The sequence below is a fragment of the Manduca sexta genome, chromosome 27 (genome assembly GCF_014839805.1).
Source record: "Manduca sexta isolate Smith_Timp_Sample1 chromosome 27, JHU_Msex_v1.0, whole genome shotgun sequence".
In the NCBI taxonomy this organism is placed as follows: domain Eukaryota; kingdom Metazoa; phylum Arthropoda; class Insecta; order Lepidoptera; family Sphingidae; genus Manduca; species Manduca sexta.
Window position 1 is genome coordinate 20,624,154 of NC_051141.1, and position 20,409 is coordinate 20,644,562.

Here is a 20,409-nt window from a genome sequence, read left to right on the forward strand (position 1 = left end):
CTTTTACGAGTTAATGTTCCTCATGAAAGCTACCTACTAAATCTTTCTTGTAACGACTGTGAAAACCTAATTAATAAAAAGATTATTACGTAAATTGTGATGTTCAATTATAATACTGCCAATCTATACATAATAAATATCTAGTATATAAATTAAACTTTTATACCTAGATGTCATTATGATTCTGGAAAATTAAGGGTAATCAAAGGGTCACTTTGTTTATTTAAGATAACATTTAGTTCCATGTTTCATGTACGTAGGTAAAAAAAAAATTACCTTTACATTTGTTACATACATTTCAACTTGTATACCCAGAAAAAAACGAGAAATTGTGTGTTAATTTCATAATTATCTTTGGCTATTTATTACTCTATAAGAATAGTACCCACCTAAATACTTTATAATAAATATAACTTAAGGTAAAATTTACTGTTTTTATTTAAACCTATTTTAACTCTTAAACTATTATATTTAAAATCCGGCTTATTTAATATAATATTATAATATAAATATATTTTTGATCACCTAATCATCACATACACTAATAAAGTAAGTTTACTGTGTACGCAGTTAATTACGGCATGTATGTGTTACGTCTCAATATTACTTTAATAAGATCACTGTATACTACCGTAACTTTAATATACGATATTTCTATAAAAAATTAAGCAGGCGTAAAAAATCGTAAGTATCACTTACTATTTTTTTACCATACGCATATCCGACAGAAATAATCGTAACTGCAATATTTAAAAAACTACAAATAATTAATATTTTATTCCTACTCTATATTGTGCCTCCCTAGATCATCTACGCATAGATTAAATTTCAAAACAAAAGGGTTATAATTAACGATACGGTGCAAGAAAACACCTTTAAAGCTCTGTCCTGAAAAAAGTGCAAAACAAACATACGATTATATACGTAGGAGCCATCGAAATGTTAAAAACATATGGATCAGCGCCGCAATCACTATCATGAGTTATGAAAATAAGAGAGATATTTCGCTAGTGACATTCCACATTCAAATCATGAGACACATATCGAGTTATCGCGGCTGTATAATACGTGTTCCGCAGCCTAATTGTACCGAGGATGAAAATTACGTTTCATACGGCCGTGGATGAGCGGAATACTATTAGATGACCGCGTGTATACATTGCGCTGCGTGTCCGACACGAGGCTGTGTGTAGTGTAATGAACTATTTGTGTTGAATCTAAGGCGACTTGATTGCCGTGCGAGCATGTCGCGTGAGCCTCGTGAGGATGGAACATGGCGACACATTCGTAATGAAATTAAATGCAAGAAGCAGAATTTTGTAATGAACGCGTAGTAATTATTAGGTACGGTTTCAACAATACAATTGATTGCGGTGACAGCAGTGAGCGCTGGTGGCGGTGGCAACCGCCGCGGCTGGTGACGCTCTCGGCGTGACACCTGACGCGCGCCACGCTGCCGTCGCACGACACGTGTTACCGCCGCGCTCGCAACAAATTAACGCAGCAACATTTATATTTGTTCATTAGCAAAGTAGTAGTAATAATAAACGTTAGAAGCGCCCTGAGAGATATTTTATCGTGACGGTAAGACGTGGCCGACGTTTTTTTTTTAAATATCGGCTGGCTCTGGGCGGGGTTGGGGAGATAAGGACGTGGTCGGAACTCGGTACTGGATCCGCAATCATAAGTTGAGAGTTCGCGCTCTCCGCATGGTGACGTTCGCCTCGCGCGCGCCTCTGTTTCTTACTTGTTCTCACAATATTACAATTTTGTTTTTATATTGTCTAAATATGTGAACGATATCAAAGTACTAACAAGAAATAAGAAAATACTTATATTTTTATAGATTCTAAAATTGTTTCAGCAATAATAAAAATGTACCGTCCTTACTTACCTTGGGAAAAGAACATGTTTCATATTCTGTCCCACTTCTCAACACAAACCTTCTTTACTAAAGTGAGCGTGCGCGGTTAAGGCTTCCCGAGGTTCTTAGGTACTTATATTTCACAAACTAAAATAAACGTACATTATTCCGGAAGGGGTAGTCAGGGACTCCACTAGTGTACCCACTGTTCACCCCGTTCATTTCATTCCATTATGTAATATTGGGGACGGAGAGTATTGCTTATGAAACAACGCGACCTATTTTGCCTTTTCTTTGCTACATATAAAATACCATAACAAACACGTACAGTTAACTGCAAAAAAACTAAGCCACGTTTAAACTTCAAATTGTTTATACATGTGAAATTAATTAAAACATTTTTTTTTGTCTGTGTGAAATAAATAAATTCCTTTTTATTTTATTTTGTGAAGAAATAAATGTAGACAAGAACACAAAACTGTATGAGCGATTTGAATATTTAAGTTTGTTGAGATGGTTGCGGGTGACTGTACATAACAATATGAATACCTAGATGTTAATAGAGCATAATGCAGTGTTGTGAGATGGCGCGGCGTGTTGCAGGAGCGGCTGCTGCTGTCGGTGCTGCCGCGCCACGTCGCCATGGAGATGAAGGCCGACATCGCGAGCCAGCCGCGCCACGAGCAGTTCCACAAGATCTACATACAGCGCTACGAGAACGTGAGGTCAGTCCACACACCGCTTGCTATAACTTCACACATCATACTCAAGCCAAATCACACATCATTTAAATAGTGCTGCAATGAAATTGAGTAAACTACATAATACATATATTATACAAAACTTTAATATAGCTAAAAGTTCAACAAGGAAAATATGGACTTATTAAAAAAATATACAGAAAATTTTGATATTAAATATCAATAAAAAAAATTATCAAATTTTGCTATAGCCGACCGTGACACGTGAACTCGTGATTTGCTACATCGGTCTACTCGCGCTGCCAGTACTGCGCTCGGCAAATAGGGGGAGATAATCTCAAAAGACGGCCGTTAATAAAATGTTCCTTATTAAATAATTATATTCTGCTTCCAGGTAGATCGGCACATCTCATTATGTGGGGCACATAATATGCGGCTCGTTGAGCAACACATAATTGAATTTATTTCACAGAGATCTGGCTTGTTTTGCGTTAAATTAATTTTAATGAAAGAAAGAAAAAGATGGAAAGAAGCTTCGCGAAACATATTACACAGGTTACATCTCTATTCACCTTCATAAATGTATTATTTTAATACCACGGCAAGGCAATACGTGTGACCCGAATTATTTCAAACATTTGACACAATTATTTTAAAATATACGAAAATGATATTCTGACAATAGATTCGCTCTCTACCGACAGAAGTTCGGGGATCCGTAAGTTAACAGTTTTAGTGTGCGCATATACAGGGCACACAACATGGCACGTGGCACGAGTTTGTTTGTGTTATTCGATTACCGCGGACGATAACGTCGGCACGTTCGGTAACCATTGGAACGTTCAAAAATCCGAACCACTATGAATATTCACTGCATTCAAAACTCATATGAAAGTAAACAGTCTGCCGCGCCCCCGTATCTCTTCGCACCGCACCCATAGCTCCGGTGATGCATATTCATCAATCTTACTGGACGTTGTTCGAAAAAACATTTAGCACGGAATTTTCGTTAGCCGTGAAAGAACATAAATGTTTTCGACGTCTGCGTCACCCCCGCGTCGCCCCCGCATCACCCCCGCGCCGTCCCCGCACCGACTGCCCGCTGCTGTATTGTAAATCTGTGATCATTGATGCAATCGCTCACTGTCGCCTCTAATTAAGTACAGTACTATGTAACGTAGGTAAATCTATTTTCGTATATATTATTCACAATTAAGTTGATAAAACGTGTAACGTAAAATCGATATTTATTATTTCCACAATATTGAATCCCAAATTCAGAACAACAAATTCACGTAACCATATTATCATTTCCTTCACGGTGACTTGAACTGTAAATTAGCATTTGAAATTTCGCTTCTGGCTTGCCAGATTTCTTTCAGATTACCAAGCTTTGCCTGGTTCTTTAAATATTATACCTAATATTTTCAATCACATACACACACTCTCGCCTTATATCTCCGAAAGGGTAGGCAGAGGTGCAACAAATGCACTCACTGAGCACTGCAATCGTACCGTAATACTACCACGCCACCGAGGTAATCAAATTAAAATCAACATATTGTTAAAACTCTGTAAATCGTAATTCTGACTAATTACATTTGGTAAAATTATTTTTAAACTAGAACACATACAATTTTACTATTTGTTTGAAGAAGCAAATCAAACGAACAAGGAAGAAATTCAAGTGATCATTTCGTTTCATCACTTAATTCTTTTAAAATCCCATAATTGACAACAAACTATATTAATAGGTATGTATGGTATACATACTTTGGACGGAACAGAATTTGTATCATTTTTGTGCACAGGTAGTAGAAAGCCTCAAGCGTTGCGCGCTACGAACTACTGAAATATAATCATAAAACCCAAAGCCATTCTCATGCTGTGTCTAACATATTCCAACATCGCGCGGGATGTTTCACAGCTTTCATCTCGCCACGAGCGTCTGTTTACTGTTCCAGTAATAGCTCCAGCAGTTAATAATAAACCCCAAATGACAATTGATTAAATCGCTCGGGGTATCCGCTGAAGGATCCTCATTAATGACTATAATGTGATAATGAAAAGCAAACGGCGCGACCCGGCGGCGGGCGCGGGCGCCTGACGCGCGGTGTCTTCGGAGGCGGAGAACTGTCAAGGGAAATGGCTTATTTACTTAGACGAGCGAACCGAAACCATCTGATGTGTACGCGAACAATTATAAAAACGTTTATATCTATTCTCGAGCTGCGACTCAAGCATCATAGCCCGAACGTCAATCACTAATAAAGTAACTGTGAACCTGACTCGAGTTAATCACCGACACTACACCAACTTATTAATGGTAACAGACCAGCACTGCGATTAAAGAACAACGAGACGTGAGGAGTCGTGGATATTTAGAAGAGAGAAGATATTATCTAATGCAAACTTGTAAAGAAGTGGCATTACTCCAGTCGCGCCGATGTCTCCCGTTAACATACTGGCTGCAGCGCGATCATAGTTTGCCAACGCCCTCAGTGCTTGCAGTACGCTCTAAGCGATCACGATTTTCCATCACAAACAGAGCGGCATTTAACAGTTTAGAATGTGAGCGAGCGCATGTGATGTAAATGGAGATCGCGCTGTATAATTGTATTGTCACTGCGGCACATGCATGGGGCGGGGGCGGGGGGATTCTACACAATACATAGCACACATGCTTCGAGCTACGGGATTCGAACAGTTTCACTTGTTTGAACATACAACGCGAAGATTTTTTATGAAACTTAACAAGATGAACAGTCGATTCAACGGATGGCAGACTCCGAAGAGTACCACGAGATGAGATCGTGTCGCAATTATGAAATAACAGTGGCAACTTATTAACAGCGACAGAATTTCGCTGCTAATGGATGCGTGAAACTGCGATAATTTAATACATGTGCAGTGACATTGGTTCGTTGATCTTGACCTAATACTGCACGACTATAACGAAGTTGTTTAATCAATTTAAACGTAATATAATTTCATGCCACATTCTCAAGGAAACATCTTCTCTCTCATAATAATTGGCATCCGGCATTACTAAGTGTTCAGCGCGGCATAATTAACAAATCGCTTTTAGTAATCCTTCATTATTTGTTGACAAAGGGCCAGCATTCTATGACGGAACCGTTTTGTAGCCCCTGCAGTGTTGTCGAAATAAACAATACTTAGTATTCGACAAGTCACGTTGGAAGCCCAACGAGCGGAACACCGGTACTTATGTAATTAGTTTTCCAGCTTTTGTTATTTTAATTCGCTGACATTAGACAATCGAACTTTTCGCTATGTGTTGGAACTTATTTCATATGATAAAAAGCCAACAGAGCTTTTTCAGTATCGTTTGTATTTGCGAATAGATTTTTTTTTATTACTCAACCTTGATACACCATTAGAAGAATAACATTATAATTATTGATATTTTATATCGTAGTTCCTCATATTTGTTTCTACCACACAAAATATATTTTTAACATCATCTAGAATACCTGAAGTCTCTGTTACCACTTGTTTTATGTTCGCCCGCACAATATAAATAGTCGTAAAACCGCTGTAAGTCACGGACGGGAGCAGCGAGCGGAGGCGGGAATTGGAAAACAACGCGCCGAGCAAATCCTACCGGAGCCACTCTATCCCGGCCGTAAACAATCGGGCGCGCCGCCGCACAGAACTACCCACCACTACCTCATAAAATATATTCTCACGCGTTTTTAATATCACTAAACGCAATTGGCTAGATAAAAATGCAATTCGCAAATGATGCCCATAACGAACGGCTCAAACAACCACTATTCGAAAATATAATTTTTAAAGCAATAAATAGTATGCGCAGCGCTCGTTTCTTCTTGAGAATATCCAAAGGCGGGTGTCAAAATCACAGTATTTGCACTTCATGTATAATATGTAGACACGCGTAGCCGCGTAGCCGCTCGTAGACGAACGGTTCGTAGCATCGTAACATCATAACATCCTAGTGGCGAAGAGTTCATAAAACCTAATTCCTGTCGGCTTCGCTTTCGTATTTTTGTAAAATCTAAGTATCGTTATAACGATTGCAGATCGCATTTATTCATATTAATACCTATATTATATTTTATCGAGTTCGCTTTTCTAAAAGTTCACCCTTCGCCACTGTAGCATCGTAACAAATGCGTGTTCGATGTAATCCGCAGCCGTGAACCGTGACATTCGCAGCTAAAGCTCGCACACACACTCTACAGTCGCTTCGATAATAAATTGAAGTCGGCAGACTAAACGGCAGGCGATGGATACGATTACATTTATTGTGATCGCAAATTTCAAATCTATGCTCACATACCGTCGTACACTGTGCTGGATAAAACAGGACTGCACCATATCAGAAACAATATCTATTAATACATTTTTACTTAGAAGATGCATGACCGAATGCATGGCCACAATTTCGAGAATCATATTCAACGTTATTTATTTTGAAAATTTGCCTTTTGTATACTGTAAATATAAAACGTAAGTTACAGTAGTTTGAGGTGAGCTCACGGTAGCAGTCAGTCCTGACGCAAGGGAACAAGGCCTGCAACCTGACGAGTAAATTGTGTAGCCACACTGCACAGGAAATTGATTTGATTACAGGCCATATTAAAAGCTCTTCGCAAAACTTAATCGCCGCGGCAGTAATTACGTTGCCGTGGTTTACAAGCAACAGATACGGACGAGTCGTAAACCGCCGCGCGCTGTCTCTCCACTTTCCGAACAGCTTTTATCGAATTTGCACAAAATAACAAAAATATCAGCATCTAATGAAATGCATGGCGGGTTTCTTGAATAGTAGATAATGTGGACTTTTACAAATAATATATAAATGCTGTCAAATACTCTTAATGGCTGCTGCTGCTGAGTATTTATTACATGAATCATGCTATCGGCCTTTGGAAATATCACAGATATTTACAAAGTACTATGCAATATCACTAAAATAATATACAAATTATAATAAATTTGTATTCATTTAGAAAATATTATCCTTTCGTCACAATGCGCTCCAAACTGCTAAATAAAAAATGTACTTCACCGTTGAACATCAATTATACAATGAATTTTAATCACTTCTAATGTAAAATTAATAAATAAAAGAGAAAATTTACGTAAGCACCAACTTGACCGTTTACTATTTAGCATTATTTCAGTGAATCATCTCATACAAGTGAGTATTACTCCGTGATAAGCTCTACGTCATGTGCTCTACGTGCTACGCGACACGAACTGTCTACGAGCTACTGTGTCATTATGCAGGAGGGAGCTACAATTTATCTGTAATTGATCAGCGCTACGTGCTGTTCACATGTGCACATAGCACGTAGCGCAAGCGTGGATAATGCAGCTCATAAGTTCAAAGCTCACGCCTTTTGCAGGACTAGACAGAATATACAAAATATTGACTCTACTATTAGTTTCATACAAAAACCCATATTTTTAAAAAACATACCATATATTACAGAACTGATCTCCAAGGCTGACAGTTTATTTCGATTCGACTACCTCAGTTACCATACCCAGAGATTGAACTCAAGACTAGTCAGTGCGCTATAATCAAAATTATGCGATCATATTTTTTCGCATAGTTTCAAGCGTGCCGTATGTCAGGTTTCCGTTAATAGTCGATGACTAGTTCGGTGAGGTGACCACACAAAGGCCTAGCTTAAAAGAAATACTTGCTTTTATTAAACAATTATTATTAAGTTTGACGAAGACAACATAACGATAGCGGTCGCTTCCACACCATCAACCGGACGCCGAACAACTTGGTTACCCAGAATTATTACAACAACCTGCGCTCACTAAAACATCGACGATCAGCGACCTACCCCAAACATCACTGCTGAACGTAGGCTTCTCTAAATATTTCCGGACGGACGTGTCAAAATAGCCCGCATCCAGCTTGTTGCTGCGATCTTCACCATGTGTTCATTATTATGAAACACCGCGGTCATTATGTTTATAACTAACCGCACAGCTTAAGGTATTTTAGTCTCAAATTATAGTAAATGAGTTTTTAATGTAATCGCGTATGTTCGAACAAACCAACAACAAACCCTCAGCGGTTTCACAGTCAAAAGACACTGCATTACACCAAAATGTTAATAAGTGACACCGTGTACTTCAACACACATGTCCAGTTGTGAGTTCACGATTGAAAAAATTGTAGCTGACGAGGACAGAACTCTCCTCGAGAAAGGTCTTTTCGCACGTCACTGCAGTTCACTCACTGTACCTTCTATAATGGACTTAACTCGCAAATCGCAATCGGTTAACGACTGTACTGGTAATATAGCGCTGCAAAATGATAGGGTGGATACACAGAGACTTGTCGGCACCGCCTGAATTAATGCAAATCTCGTCTAATATACGGCTCCGATCGGTGAGCTACAGCGAGCTTCGGATCCGGGAACAATTATTCACGGCCGATTATCTCCTTTAATGTCGATTTGAGAGAATCCATTCCAGACAGAACATGTGTGATTTTCATCTTAAACAAAGAATAATTGTTCCGATAATTTTAAGGTATATTAGACTGCTGTACAAAATTACTAAATACTATGTACACCGTACTGTAAACCACAGAACTAGCTGAACACATTTAAAACTTCAAACCGCGTCTATACATTGACTCTAATCCAAATATTTTCTTTTTTTGATAAAATAAATAAAACAAGATTGTTCAAAACGATACAAAAGTTTCAAAGTGATTTAAAATTTTGAATCTGTTCATTTATTTTGTAGCTGAGTTCACATCATATTACTCGAAGAGATGAGTGATAGAAGAGACAATTTTTTTCCAATCGGAAATTGTTAAAAAGGTTTCAGTTACATATCGCAATCAGTGTTATATGTATATCCTAGGTTCAAAATGACTCCGTTTTCACCACCTCATCGTCGAACAGTCTTCGGATCTGACTCGCCTATTTCGAGACTTTGCAAATTACTTAATGAGTAGGTATGTTATGACCTCTTGAACTTTCACAACGATTCGCCCAAACTCCGCCAAATAATGACGTATTTTTATCGAATTATTAATCATATTTCTTAACCTGAATTTTACTCGCTTATTTTTTATACCAAGTGAAAATCATTGACCTTGTTTAGATGCCTTGTTTTTTGTTTTTATTTTTAATCTTTGTTAGAGTAATAATACATTGGTACATGCTGTATTCACCTATAATTGTTTTATTTTATAAAAAAGGTGCTAAAATCATATATTTTCGCGTTTCTTACGCATCGTATTGAGGTATTAAAGAAAAGGAACTGAAATAATCTTCGGTTTGCCTATATGTACAGAATGTTTTGTAGCTAACACATCAAGACTCGACTTATGAGTAATGATAAAACCGTTGAGCGATCAAAACTTCAGACCAATATCACGAGGTACAGTGATGTCGCTCCGCCCCCACCACGTCAGTGACGGCGTGTAGTCAGGCGACGCGTGACTGCCCGCGCCGCTCCGGCAACATCGCGCTTAACGCAGCGCACGGTCTAACAACACGGCTTCACACCCGCAGCACACGGCACATACGATGCCCCACACATTAACATACAACTGCACCGATACAGCGTTTTGTCCACTAGTTGCGTTTTATTCTACTCTCGAAATTTACGGAAACTGCATACGGAGCTCGAAATCAATTTTGTTTAAGTTGTATAGATTTTAGAGTACAATACATCGCGTCGGTGGCAGTAGGTAAGATTTATGATACTGTCACCACAGAAATCAACACCGAACTTTCATTTCATATACCATTATCGCCATATTTTATTTAGTTATAGAGGTTTCAATTTAGATTATAGTTAACGCGAATAATATGATTTTATGAATGTTGTTAAAAAAATACAAAACAAAAGAGCCTCACAGCTTGTGTATACAAACCCTTGAACGTTGTAATATCGTATTTTTTTTTTATCTGTCCAAGACTCGTAGACGATTATTAGTTACGCCAGACAAGTATTGCCAGTCAAAGTGGGAGAGAATTGTAACTTGCCTTTCAAGAATCGCATGTGCTAGGATATTGATTCGACTAAATAAAGCTTTAATGAATAGTGATGATCAGGTGGCTCATCGCGTCGCTGTGACGGATAACAAGAGCAGACGAGCGACGCACTCTACAATATCCGCCATTTGTGTTAATTATTGTGGACGTAATTATCTTACATTCGCAGCACTATAGCCAATTGTACACTGCATTCAAATTGTTTGGCCAGATCACTTCGCTTCAGTAGTATAGTTAGCAGTAACATTGTCTGTGTGCAGCATCCTGTTCGCGGACATCTGCGGCTTCACCTCGCTGTCGGACCAGTGTACCGCCGAGGAGCTGGTGCGGCTGCTCAACGAACTGTTCGCCAGGTCAGTACGACACATTCTTTATATATGTCGTTGTTAAACGAGTTTAAATCAATACTAGTTCTGCTGGTCCCGGACGGGCCGGAATATTCACTATAATACAAAACTCTCGGCTTGACCAAGACATTATAAATTATATATTATCGTGCTAATTCATCTAATGAAAATAAAAAAGTCATATTCTCGCAGGTGAACAAGCCGTACTCCCTGCTATTAAATCCCATTCAGATGACGCGCGTTTACAATAATACGTATCTTGTATGTATTTTAATAGCCTCCACGTGAGGTTGTGAGCGTCCAAACAAAACACATCTAGTTGGTAACGAGCTTCTCACCTTTCACATTATACTCCATACTGGCTAGTATAATGTCGTGGTGGCGCTTCGATCTGACACTTAAGGCTTGTTCAGATGACCAGAGCTTAACGCGGGTTCACACGCGATTATAACTACATATATTTTGTGTGTATTTTGTAAATACATGTAATTATTACCGCGCATAAACTACTATATATCTTCGCGTATCTCTAATATTTGTCATCTGAACCGGGGTCTTATTGACTTACATCAATGGAAACGTCAAAATTTCACACAACCTAAGTTAAAATTTTATAAATAGCATTTGACACAAAGACTTCTTGTCCCATAATAATCCTGACAAAATGTCCTTAAAAACGTGGTAAGATTAAGACAGATTATAGTATTGGCTAGAAATGAATATCCACCACAGCCCTCAAACCGCGCCCAAAACCACGCGCACACTCTTAATATGCTCAAAAATATCTACAGACTCATTCATTTTAGGGGAAAATTTTCGCCATATCCAAATTAAATATTCTAAAGACAGATACTGTACTGGCACTTTATAAGAAACGAAGGGATGTGGGCAACTTCGCGAACAGATTACGAAACAAAATATAACAGTTTGGACGGAATAATGAATTAAATATGCCTATAATACAGGATGAACTCCCTCCGTTACGGGCACCGGCCAATTTGTCTGAATATCAAATATAGAATTATATATTCGTTTTCGTACGTCTGCGCTAAAAATGTATTAAAATATTGAGAATTGTTTCGTCCCGCCTGAGACGTTAACTTTGTGAACCAAATAAAAATAAAAAAGCAAACTTAGGTAAAGTTTAAGAAATTCCCAAAAATGTTACATATGTAAGGACAGAACGGATCATGTATCACAAGTGCATGTAGCTTTTGGCGAGATTCATGTTCGAAACACAGTCACGGTTCACTTTACACAAAATTTACAAATGTTTTGCTGTCCAGATCACGTCGGGGTCACCAGTTTAGTTGCTTTCGGGAATAGTCTATTTTATGATGTAGAAATATGAACGCCGAGATAGCGGTAATACTATTTATTTAGTTCATTGTTTACAATCGTGCGTACACTGCACTTGCACACGCCGGACTGACGTCGGTCTCGATACATGATCCGTTCTGTCCCTACACATATTTACCAAAAAAACATCTCGCAACAACTCCGGCGTCACGGATTTGTACATGTACTTATGTGAACTTATTATAATCACTGTGTCATTTGCTCGTCGTGACTTTACTATAAAAATAAATAAAACCGGCCAAATCAATATGTCGATCCCGGAATAGGTTTGAATTTCAATAACATTACTGTGGGGTGTATCAATGGGGGTCGATCGGTGACAAACGCGACGGCATGATTTATAGCGGGCCGCGACAAGCATAACTCACGCCGCGCCGCGCGGGAGGGGCGGGGGGGGGTGCGCATTCTAAACAAGCGTATTCATCATTTTGCCGATGATACAGTGGGGCCGGGATGATTGGAACATCTATCAAAAGCCACCTTACCGATATCGGATCGAGCTAACGAGCGCCGCGCTAATGAACTCGTCGGAGCCTTAATGAATCGTGAAACGCAGCAAGAAACATGCACGTGACCAGACCTTTATTTATCAAACCGTATCGGTCACACATCCCGGGCCCCTGAGCCTGCCCGCGCGCGCTGTGTGCACACTGTCGACGCTGTTACTGTCTCGATATAGTTCAGTGTACGCAGGCTCTAATTTGGACATATTTGTTGCACGTATGGCCCGTGAGTCGACAGTCAAGCAAACAACATACTTCGGCCAGTTAGACAATTGACTTAATCACTATGTTACTCACGACCTAGACCTCTCAAACCTCTAAACAGAAAGTTGTTAATAGCACAAAGACTAGCAGGAGATAAACAACACGACGAACATACACGATGGAAGAAGTAATAGAAATTTAACAAACAGTTTTGGATAGGGACTTTACAATTGGTTATAATAATTAAATTGTTTTATATACCAGTGGTCGTCCAGTGGCCGAAATTCGACCGTCGAATTTAGTATATAAATTTTAATGTTCTCCACTCCTCTACATGAAATTTCATCAGACCAAATCTCACATTCCTTTGTGTGCGCAATGTGCTTCAGAAATGTTGGAATGGTTTTGTCTTCTCAAATTAATATATAGATAAGTATTCATGTAGCAAGAATCAATTGCATGTGTTATTACTTTTGTTCGCATATAACTAGGAAAGACAACTAATAAGCTATAGAAAATGTACGTTTAAAGATAAAAGTATCACAAAGCCACTGCGCATCGGTTCAGTGACAGAACTACATCCAAAACAAACATACCTGTAGTCTGTACAGGGCGCGGTGTCGTCAATTCCACCCATTTGAACCATAATCGGCGGCGAGCGCGCAACGACGCTGTAAAACGAAGAGCACTGCCGCCGTCGCGCCCGCCGTGACGAGCGTCGTTACGACGCCGCGGTGTAGCACACGACCTCTAAGCGCGCCCCCTCCCCTCTCCCGACACTAAAATCCAAAGTCTATATCACTCAAGACTGTTCTTTTTTATAACAAGGCCTGTAAATTGAACAATTCGATTGTGTCCATATCCGGAAACACACACGCCAAGAGAGTCTTATGACACCGTAACTCCTTCACCGGGTATTAACATTATAATAAAGCGTTGGCGACAAGAAATGTAAATCATAAAATGTTTTTCGGGCCTAGAACTATTGCCCTGGCGACATGAAGCGCAACAACAGCGCTGATACTTCTTAAGATTTTACATACTGTATTTTTAATACATTCTTCCTACCACTTTTAGGCGTAACTAGATACTATGAAGACTTTTTTATGGTTATTTATTGGCTTTACTTATCGACGGTACATGGCGCGTAGTCACACATGGGTTTTCACCAAAGATACCATCAATAGACTGGAAGTGGCCCAGAGGGCAATAGAGATAAAGCTGGTAAGAGTGACATTGATGGATCGCAAAACAAACAAATGGCTAAGGGAAAAAAGCAAAGACACAGATGTACCAAAACAAGTGAAATACCTGGAATGGAAGTGGGCTGAACATGTTGTTCGAAACCGTAGATCGTGATAAACATCTACTTGAATGGAAGCCAGATGGAAAAATCGTCCCCGAGAACAACCACATTGTGCTGGAAAGACGATGTGAAGAAAGTCGCCGGCACAAACTAGATAAAGGAAGCTCTAAGCCGCAGTGAATGGAGGATGTTAAAGGAGGCCTACACCGAGAAGGTTGAAAAAAGCTAAAGATGAAGAAGAAGTCGCACATGCACGCACACACAGCCCAGCACTCGCTACTATGGAATACCATAATTTGTCAATAAACCCTGCATGACTTGGATAATGTAGATCAGACGAACTAATAAATGTTTAAATACTTAAGTCGTCTTGTACGACACCTCGGAATAAATTACTTCACAAAAAACGGCTTCTAAACGGCAGTGATCCAAAGTAGGTACGTGTGCTTTGCTAATATAGAAGAAGAGATGAGACGCAGCATGAGAGCTGGGACGCCGCGGTCAGCGGCGGGGGGCGAGAGAGGGGGTGCGTGGCGTTTACGACGCATCAACCATTAAATCCCCTTTAGAGGCCGTTCATGTTTTATTTTCATTTTCCGTAAAGTAAATGCTGACCCGCGACCGATTTGCCACCTGAATCTGTAATGTTGAGAATTATTAAATGCCACTTTGGAGTGAGGTTAATATTTGACAGCGGTGCGGAAATCTTGCGGCTTAGCGAACATCGGCGCCCACACGTGCCGCCGGATTATCGCGGACACACACGGACACTCGCGCACTCGACGCGCCGCCATGTAGCGCCTCGCGCTCACAACTCTAGACTTCTCCCACTTCCAGCGACATTCCTGAATGTAGATTGTTACACCTAAATTTGTCTTTTTTTAATATAGGAATTTATATTGTACTGTACTTTAAACATCCATACAGCATGGCTCCTAGCTTAATGTACCGCGGTGTGGGTGCAGGTTCGACCGGCTGGCCGCCGAGCACCACTGTCTGCGCATCAAGCTGTTAGGCGATTGCTACTACTGCGTGTCGGGGCTGCCCGAGGCGCGCGACGACCACGCCAAATGCTGCGTCGAGATGGGCCTCGACATGATTGATGCCATTGCGTTAGTATAAATTAATTTGTTTCTTTAAAAGATCCTGCAAGATTTACTAGCATAGAACTATTAGTAGCGTGTAATGCAAACGTTTTGAAGGTCCGCACTGCGTACGGTGTAGTGAATGTGGGTGGGGAGTTGGCAGTCGAGACGCCTCAACAAACATATGCACGTAGTATTGAACAGCTTGATGTAATCCTTACAATTTAAAAAGTAAAGTTCCCCGCTGTGTTTATCTCTCTGTCTGAACGCGGTTAACTCAAAAACTACCCGAACGAATTTCGATGAAATTCTCTGGGAAGAATACAGGCTAATGCCCAGGAAAATATAAAGCGCAACTTTTACCCCGCAAAAACTTTCACGCGAGTGAAGCATCGAGCAAAATATGCCTAATATATTATAATAAATTATTATTATTTGAGTGCACGAGAAGTGTCTGAGTTGTAATGAGGTGTGGTGTCGCAGGCTGGTGCGCGAGGTGATGGCGGTGAACGTGAACATGCGTGTGGGCATCCACACCGGACGCGTGCACTGCGTCGTGCTCGGCCTGCGCAAGTGGCAGTTCGACGTGTGGTCCAACGACGTCACGCTGGCTAACTACATGGAGAGCGGTGGCGTGGCCGGGTAAGACTACACATTGCGATGCTCTCTGTACACTCTTACAGGTCGTACACAATAGTGACAACAGTGACGTCGCGATGAATTCATGAATGCTTGTTAAGTATTACTCGCATAAATATATCTGGTTGCTCTTTAATGCAATTAAATTACTTTTTCATAGAAACAGCAACTAATGCGCATGACAATGCGCAAAATGAAATTAATGAAAAAATGTTAGATGTAAATTTTTTAGTTGAAAATCTTACGATAGTTTTTAATTGTCGATGACCACTATATTGTCGGCGGCATGCGGCGGCGCTGCGGTGGTGGTTATGTGTACTGAGCTGAGTTTCTGTTTCAGCCGCGTGCACATCACGAAGGAGACGCTACGCTGCCTCGGCGATGATTACAAAGTGGAGCCTGGCTACGGCGGGCAGCGCAACACCTACCTCAAAGACCACAACATCGAGACCTTCCTCATCGTGCCCGACGACACTAGCCGCGTGGTCAGTACTCACTGGTCACTATACAAAATTATTACGCTATTAAGATAACTTCATACAACTGTGAAGTCGTGAACAATTATTTATCCTATTAGTAACGATACAAAACATGAATCATCGCGAGAACTCCACGCGAACTTGTAATTAAAAAGTAATTTTTGCACTTTAACTTTTTACTCTAGTAATGGCATTTAATCGTCAGTTCAAAATTACATATTATATTTCATCATCTATACTAGTAGTGAAAGAATGACGGAATTATTCCTTCTTAAAATTTCTAAAAAATATATCATAAAACAAAGTCCCGCGCCGCATCTGTCTGCCTGTGTGAACGCAACGAACTCATAAACTACCCAACGGATTGTGATGAAATTTTATATGTAGATAGTTTGAGCCCTGGGTAGGAGATGGGATACTTTCTATGCTGGAAAAACATACAAAAAAAACTCGTTCACACGGGCAAAGCCGCGAGCAAAACCTTATTATGTGTAAGCAAACACAGAAGCAATCAAGGCAAAATGTGATTATTAAAGTCGACAACGTGTTATTGCTTTTGAATATTCTCGGTAAGAGTACGGAAAGTATTTCATTCAGTGAGTCGGCTGGAAGCATATGGGGCAGCTGAAGAGCAACTCGCTCAGTGTGAATGCATCAACGTGACGTGGCAAGTGAGTCGGGACGATTACTTACACTCAGTGGTTGCTATCCCGAGTGATCCATGACTTGCGACCATAGAACGCTTCCATCATTTGGCAGCGACGACGATTCATCAACGCCATACTACGGTTAATTCTATCATATTGTCATGTGTGTTTGTGTGTAGGACAAGAAGCCACAGCACAGCTTCGCGCTGAATGGCAACGTGTCGAAGGAGATGCGCGTCATGGGTCACGGCTCGCAGCACGGCAAACACTCCTCCAGGTAAGCCCCTCCTTCGTCTTAGAAGAACTTATGAACTCTGTCGCTACACGCCCTTAATCTGAGCACAGAAGTGTTCATGCGTTCGTCTTAAATCTTTAGTTTACAAACTCATTAATGCTTCGGGAGTCTAATCACGGACTTTATCGAGCCCCACACGACCGCTGAATTTGTATTAAATGAACATTGTAAACAGATTACGTGCATATGATTATAAAACAGTAAACATAGTGGGTAATACGAAGTGTTCGTGGCAGGAAATTAGCAAGTAATGCTGCCCACTGATGGCGCCGTGTGGTCCACTCGCATCACATACAGGCAGACGCTTTTCATACAACATTGATTGGTATACTTTCAGCAGTCTATTCACATCTGTTTTCTTTGAGATAATTTTACTGCTCGGATGAGCCGTAGCGGGAGACTATACGAAGTACCTAATGCACACTGTTCCTCACTCACCAGTTGCCAAATCTCACAATACCGCGTTACTATTTACTTAAAATGCACACAGCTTGGCGGTAACAAGCAATGCAATAGGTAGTAACTACTAAGACTGACAATGGTATACGTATAACCTGGAGAGGTATTATATATATAATTACTATTGACGCACTATAAGGGTACTGAGGTGTAGAACAGCAGTCTCAGCTGGGGCATACTACTGGCAATCACACCGTGTGGGCTCTCGGCGGAGCTCCGCGAGCCGACACAGTGTGATTGCCGCTACATGTGTTCACAACAGATTAACACAAATTTGCTTGTCACCGCAAATTAGCTAAACGCACCAAATATATCTTCTATTCATTAGTTAGGCGAAAAAGAAACTAACAATAATACGTTTTTTCAAAATTAGCGAGCACGTCAAAATTACTTAAACACAAGCTATCTGCCCCAGTCGCGATGCAATAGAGTGATGAGTGTCAATGCTATAATATTATAAAAAATAACTACAATATTTTCTGGGAATATCTGCTGCCCTAAAAAATTTTGCATTTATAACTGCGCCTGGCACTCTCACCAGATCCGGTGACGTCCTCGTGATCAATAATTATTCACTAATTATAATTAGTGAATAATTATAATTAATATTACGCAAGTAATCTAGATCTATTTATGTAAAATACGAGACGGGGCCTCAACTGTAAATAAAGGGAGCGTGTAGAACAGGAGAATATGTCAGTCTTGAGTGGGGAATACAGGTAAATAAAAGGGTGGAAAATTCAAACATAACCTTTTGTTAAGGCACAGCTTCATAAAAGCGGAACGCGTTTCTAGAATGACAGTCCTACATAACATATTATATTTTTACAGGGATGGTTCCGAAGTTAGGTAATCTTCTGTGATGTTTGTTACTTGATACTATTTAATCGATAAGTAATTGTGTACGATCGGTGATGGCTTTTAGACATTTATGTACCCTTTGTCGTTTGGAACAGCAGGATGGGCGCGGACGCGAGCGGCGAGAACAAGAAGCCCGAAGACGAGGTAAACGAGTACCTGATGAAGGCGATCGACGCGCGATCCATCGACCGGCTGCGCGCCGAGCACTGCCGCCCCTGCACGCTCACCTTCCGCGACGGCGAGCTCGAGGACAAGGTCAGTGTCTACTGCTTCATCCACTGTAACGTATCGTTATAAATATTTTTAAATATGGTTTTAACTTTTTATTTAGTCGATAACTTATCGACTATTTTGGACAGCGCGTCAACGCCGACGCAGACTTCCCTCGCGCCAGTCGTGCTCCGCTATCGTAGTAGACGGACGTTACATATTATATATAAACGACACGCATGGTGAAACACGGCGCCTGGCTTACGGATGAGTGTAGAATTTATAATTTGTGCCCGAACTTGTATTAGGTACCTTTACATGTTAACTATAATCTAGCCTAAGTGTGTTTAGTTACTAAGTAATAATCACTCAATATATGATAGATTAATTCCATAGTTTCATTTACTTGTGTTACATCTTAATGTGACACCACAACAACATTTACATTTATAGCTTCTGTAATAATTAGACATCTATTATGTGGACCTTTTAGCGCCCACAGTTGATGTACGATCCGACACATCTTCGTCCCTTAACTCATATTGCCTCTGTGTTGGTTACCACTTTATAAGATCAGGGTACATACCGTCTCTTATGCAGCAATTAAAAATATAAGAACAGATTGGGGCGACGCTGACTATTACTTATTGCAACGTTTTAATAGACATAACCCCAAAGATCTTCAGTGCTCTTCATGTTAAACTTCTGTGGATCGCGCTCCCTTTTGAAGTAAGATTCATCACTACGCGGCTTGGTTTTAAAACGAGAGTTCGGTTATAATAGTTTTAGCTAATATATCATGTATTTATATAATATTTATACTTATATTACGTATGTTTTATGTTTATTAATTTTACTAGTTCTTTTTTTTGTTAATGTTTTATCCACTACACTTTTAAAAAATTTAGTATAAGTTCTTACATAATTAGTAAAATTTGACATCGCGTGTAAAAAAACCTTCTGTCATATAAGTAGTAAAGAACATCTCTACTTCAACTACTACCGTATGTCGTTTGAGGAATGAGCTATGTTTTATTTTTTAGTAGCACTAATTTTACCTCCACACATTTTATCCAATACATTCATAATACTGCTTAATAGTGTTGCAAACATAGTATTGTTTGTATAAACACATTGTTTAAGCAATAATTACGATTTTATGTTTGTACATAATAACGCGGGTTAACTTTGGCATGGGCAACCCGTCGGCGATCACTTCGGAACAGTGTTGTTAATACTCGCTGGCTGATGTCGGTGTTTGTTGTCGGCAGTACACGGCGGAGCGCGACCGCATGCTGAAGGTATACTTCATGTGCACGCTGGCTGTGTACGTGGCCGTCGTGCTGGTGCAGTTCCTCGCCTTCCAAGTGTGAGTCTTAGCTCTTACATTACAGCTTCGACGCAACGACTTAGCGGTGAGATG

General features: G+C 40.1%; 1 protein-coding gene across 3 annotated transcripts in view; it reads left to right on the top strand.

Annotated features, from left to right (window-relative positions):
- Window positions 1-20,409, top strand: part of LOC115441436 (adenylate cyclase type 6) — a 270,780-nt gene that overhangs the window by 239,521 nt on the left and 10,850 nt on the right. For 2 of the 3 annotated variants that reach the window (XM_030166221.2, XM_030166223.2), the window contains exons 12-19: window positions 2,468-2,589; window positions 10,853-10,945; window positions 15,277-15,423; window positions 15,880-16,038; window positions 16,376-16,520; window positions 17,341-17,438; window positions 18,872-19,031; window positions 20,258-20,355. In XM_030166221.2, coding sequence (XP_030022081.1) covers window positions 2,468-2,589; window positions 10,853-10,945; window positions 15,277-15,423; window positions 15,880-16,038; window positions 16,376-16,520; window positions 17,341-17,438; window positions 18,872-19,031; window positions 20,258-20,355 — 1,022 coding nt within the window. The remainder of the gene's footprint in view (window positions 1-2,467; window positions 2,590-10,852; window positions 10,946-15,276; window positions 15,424-15,879; window positions 16,039-16,375; window positions 16,521-17,340; window positions 17,439-18,871; window positions 19,032-20,257; window positions 20,356-20,409) is intronic. The other variant, XM_030166222.2, reaches the window with a different exon arrangement.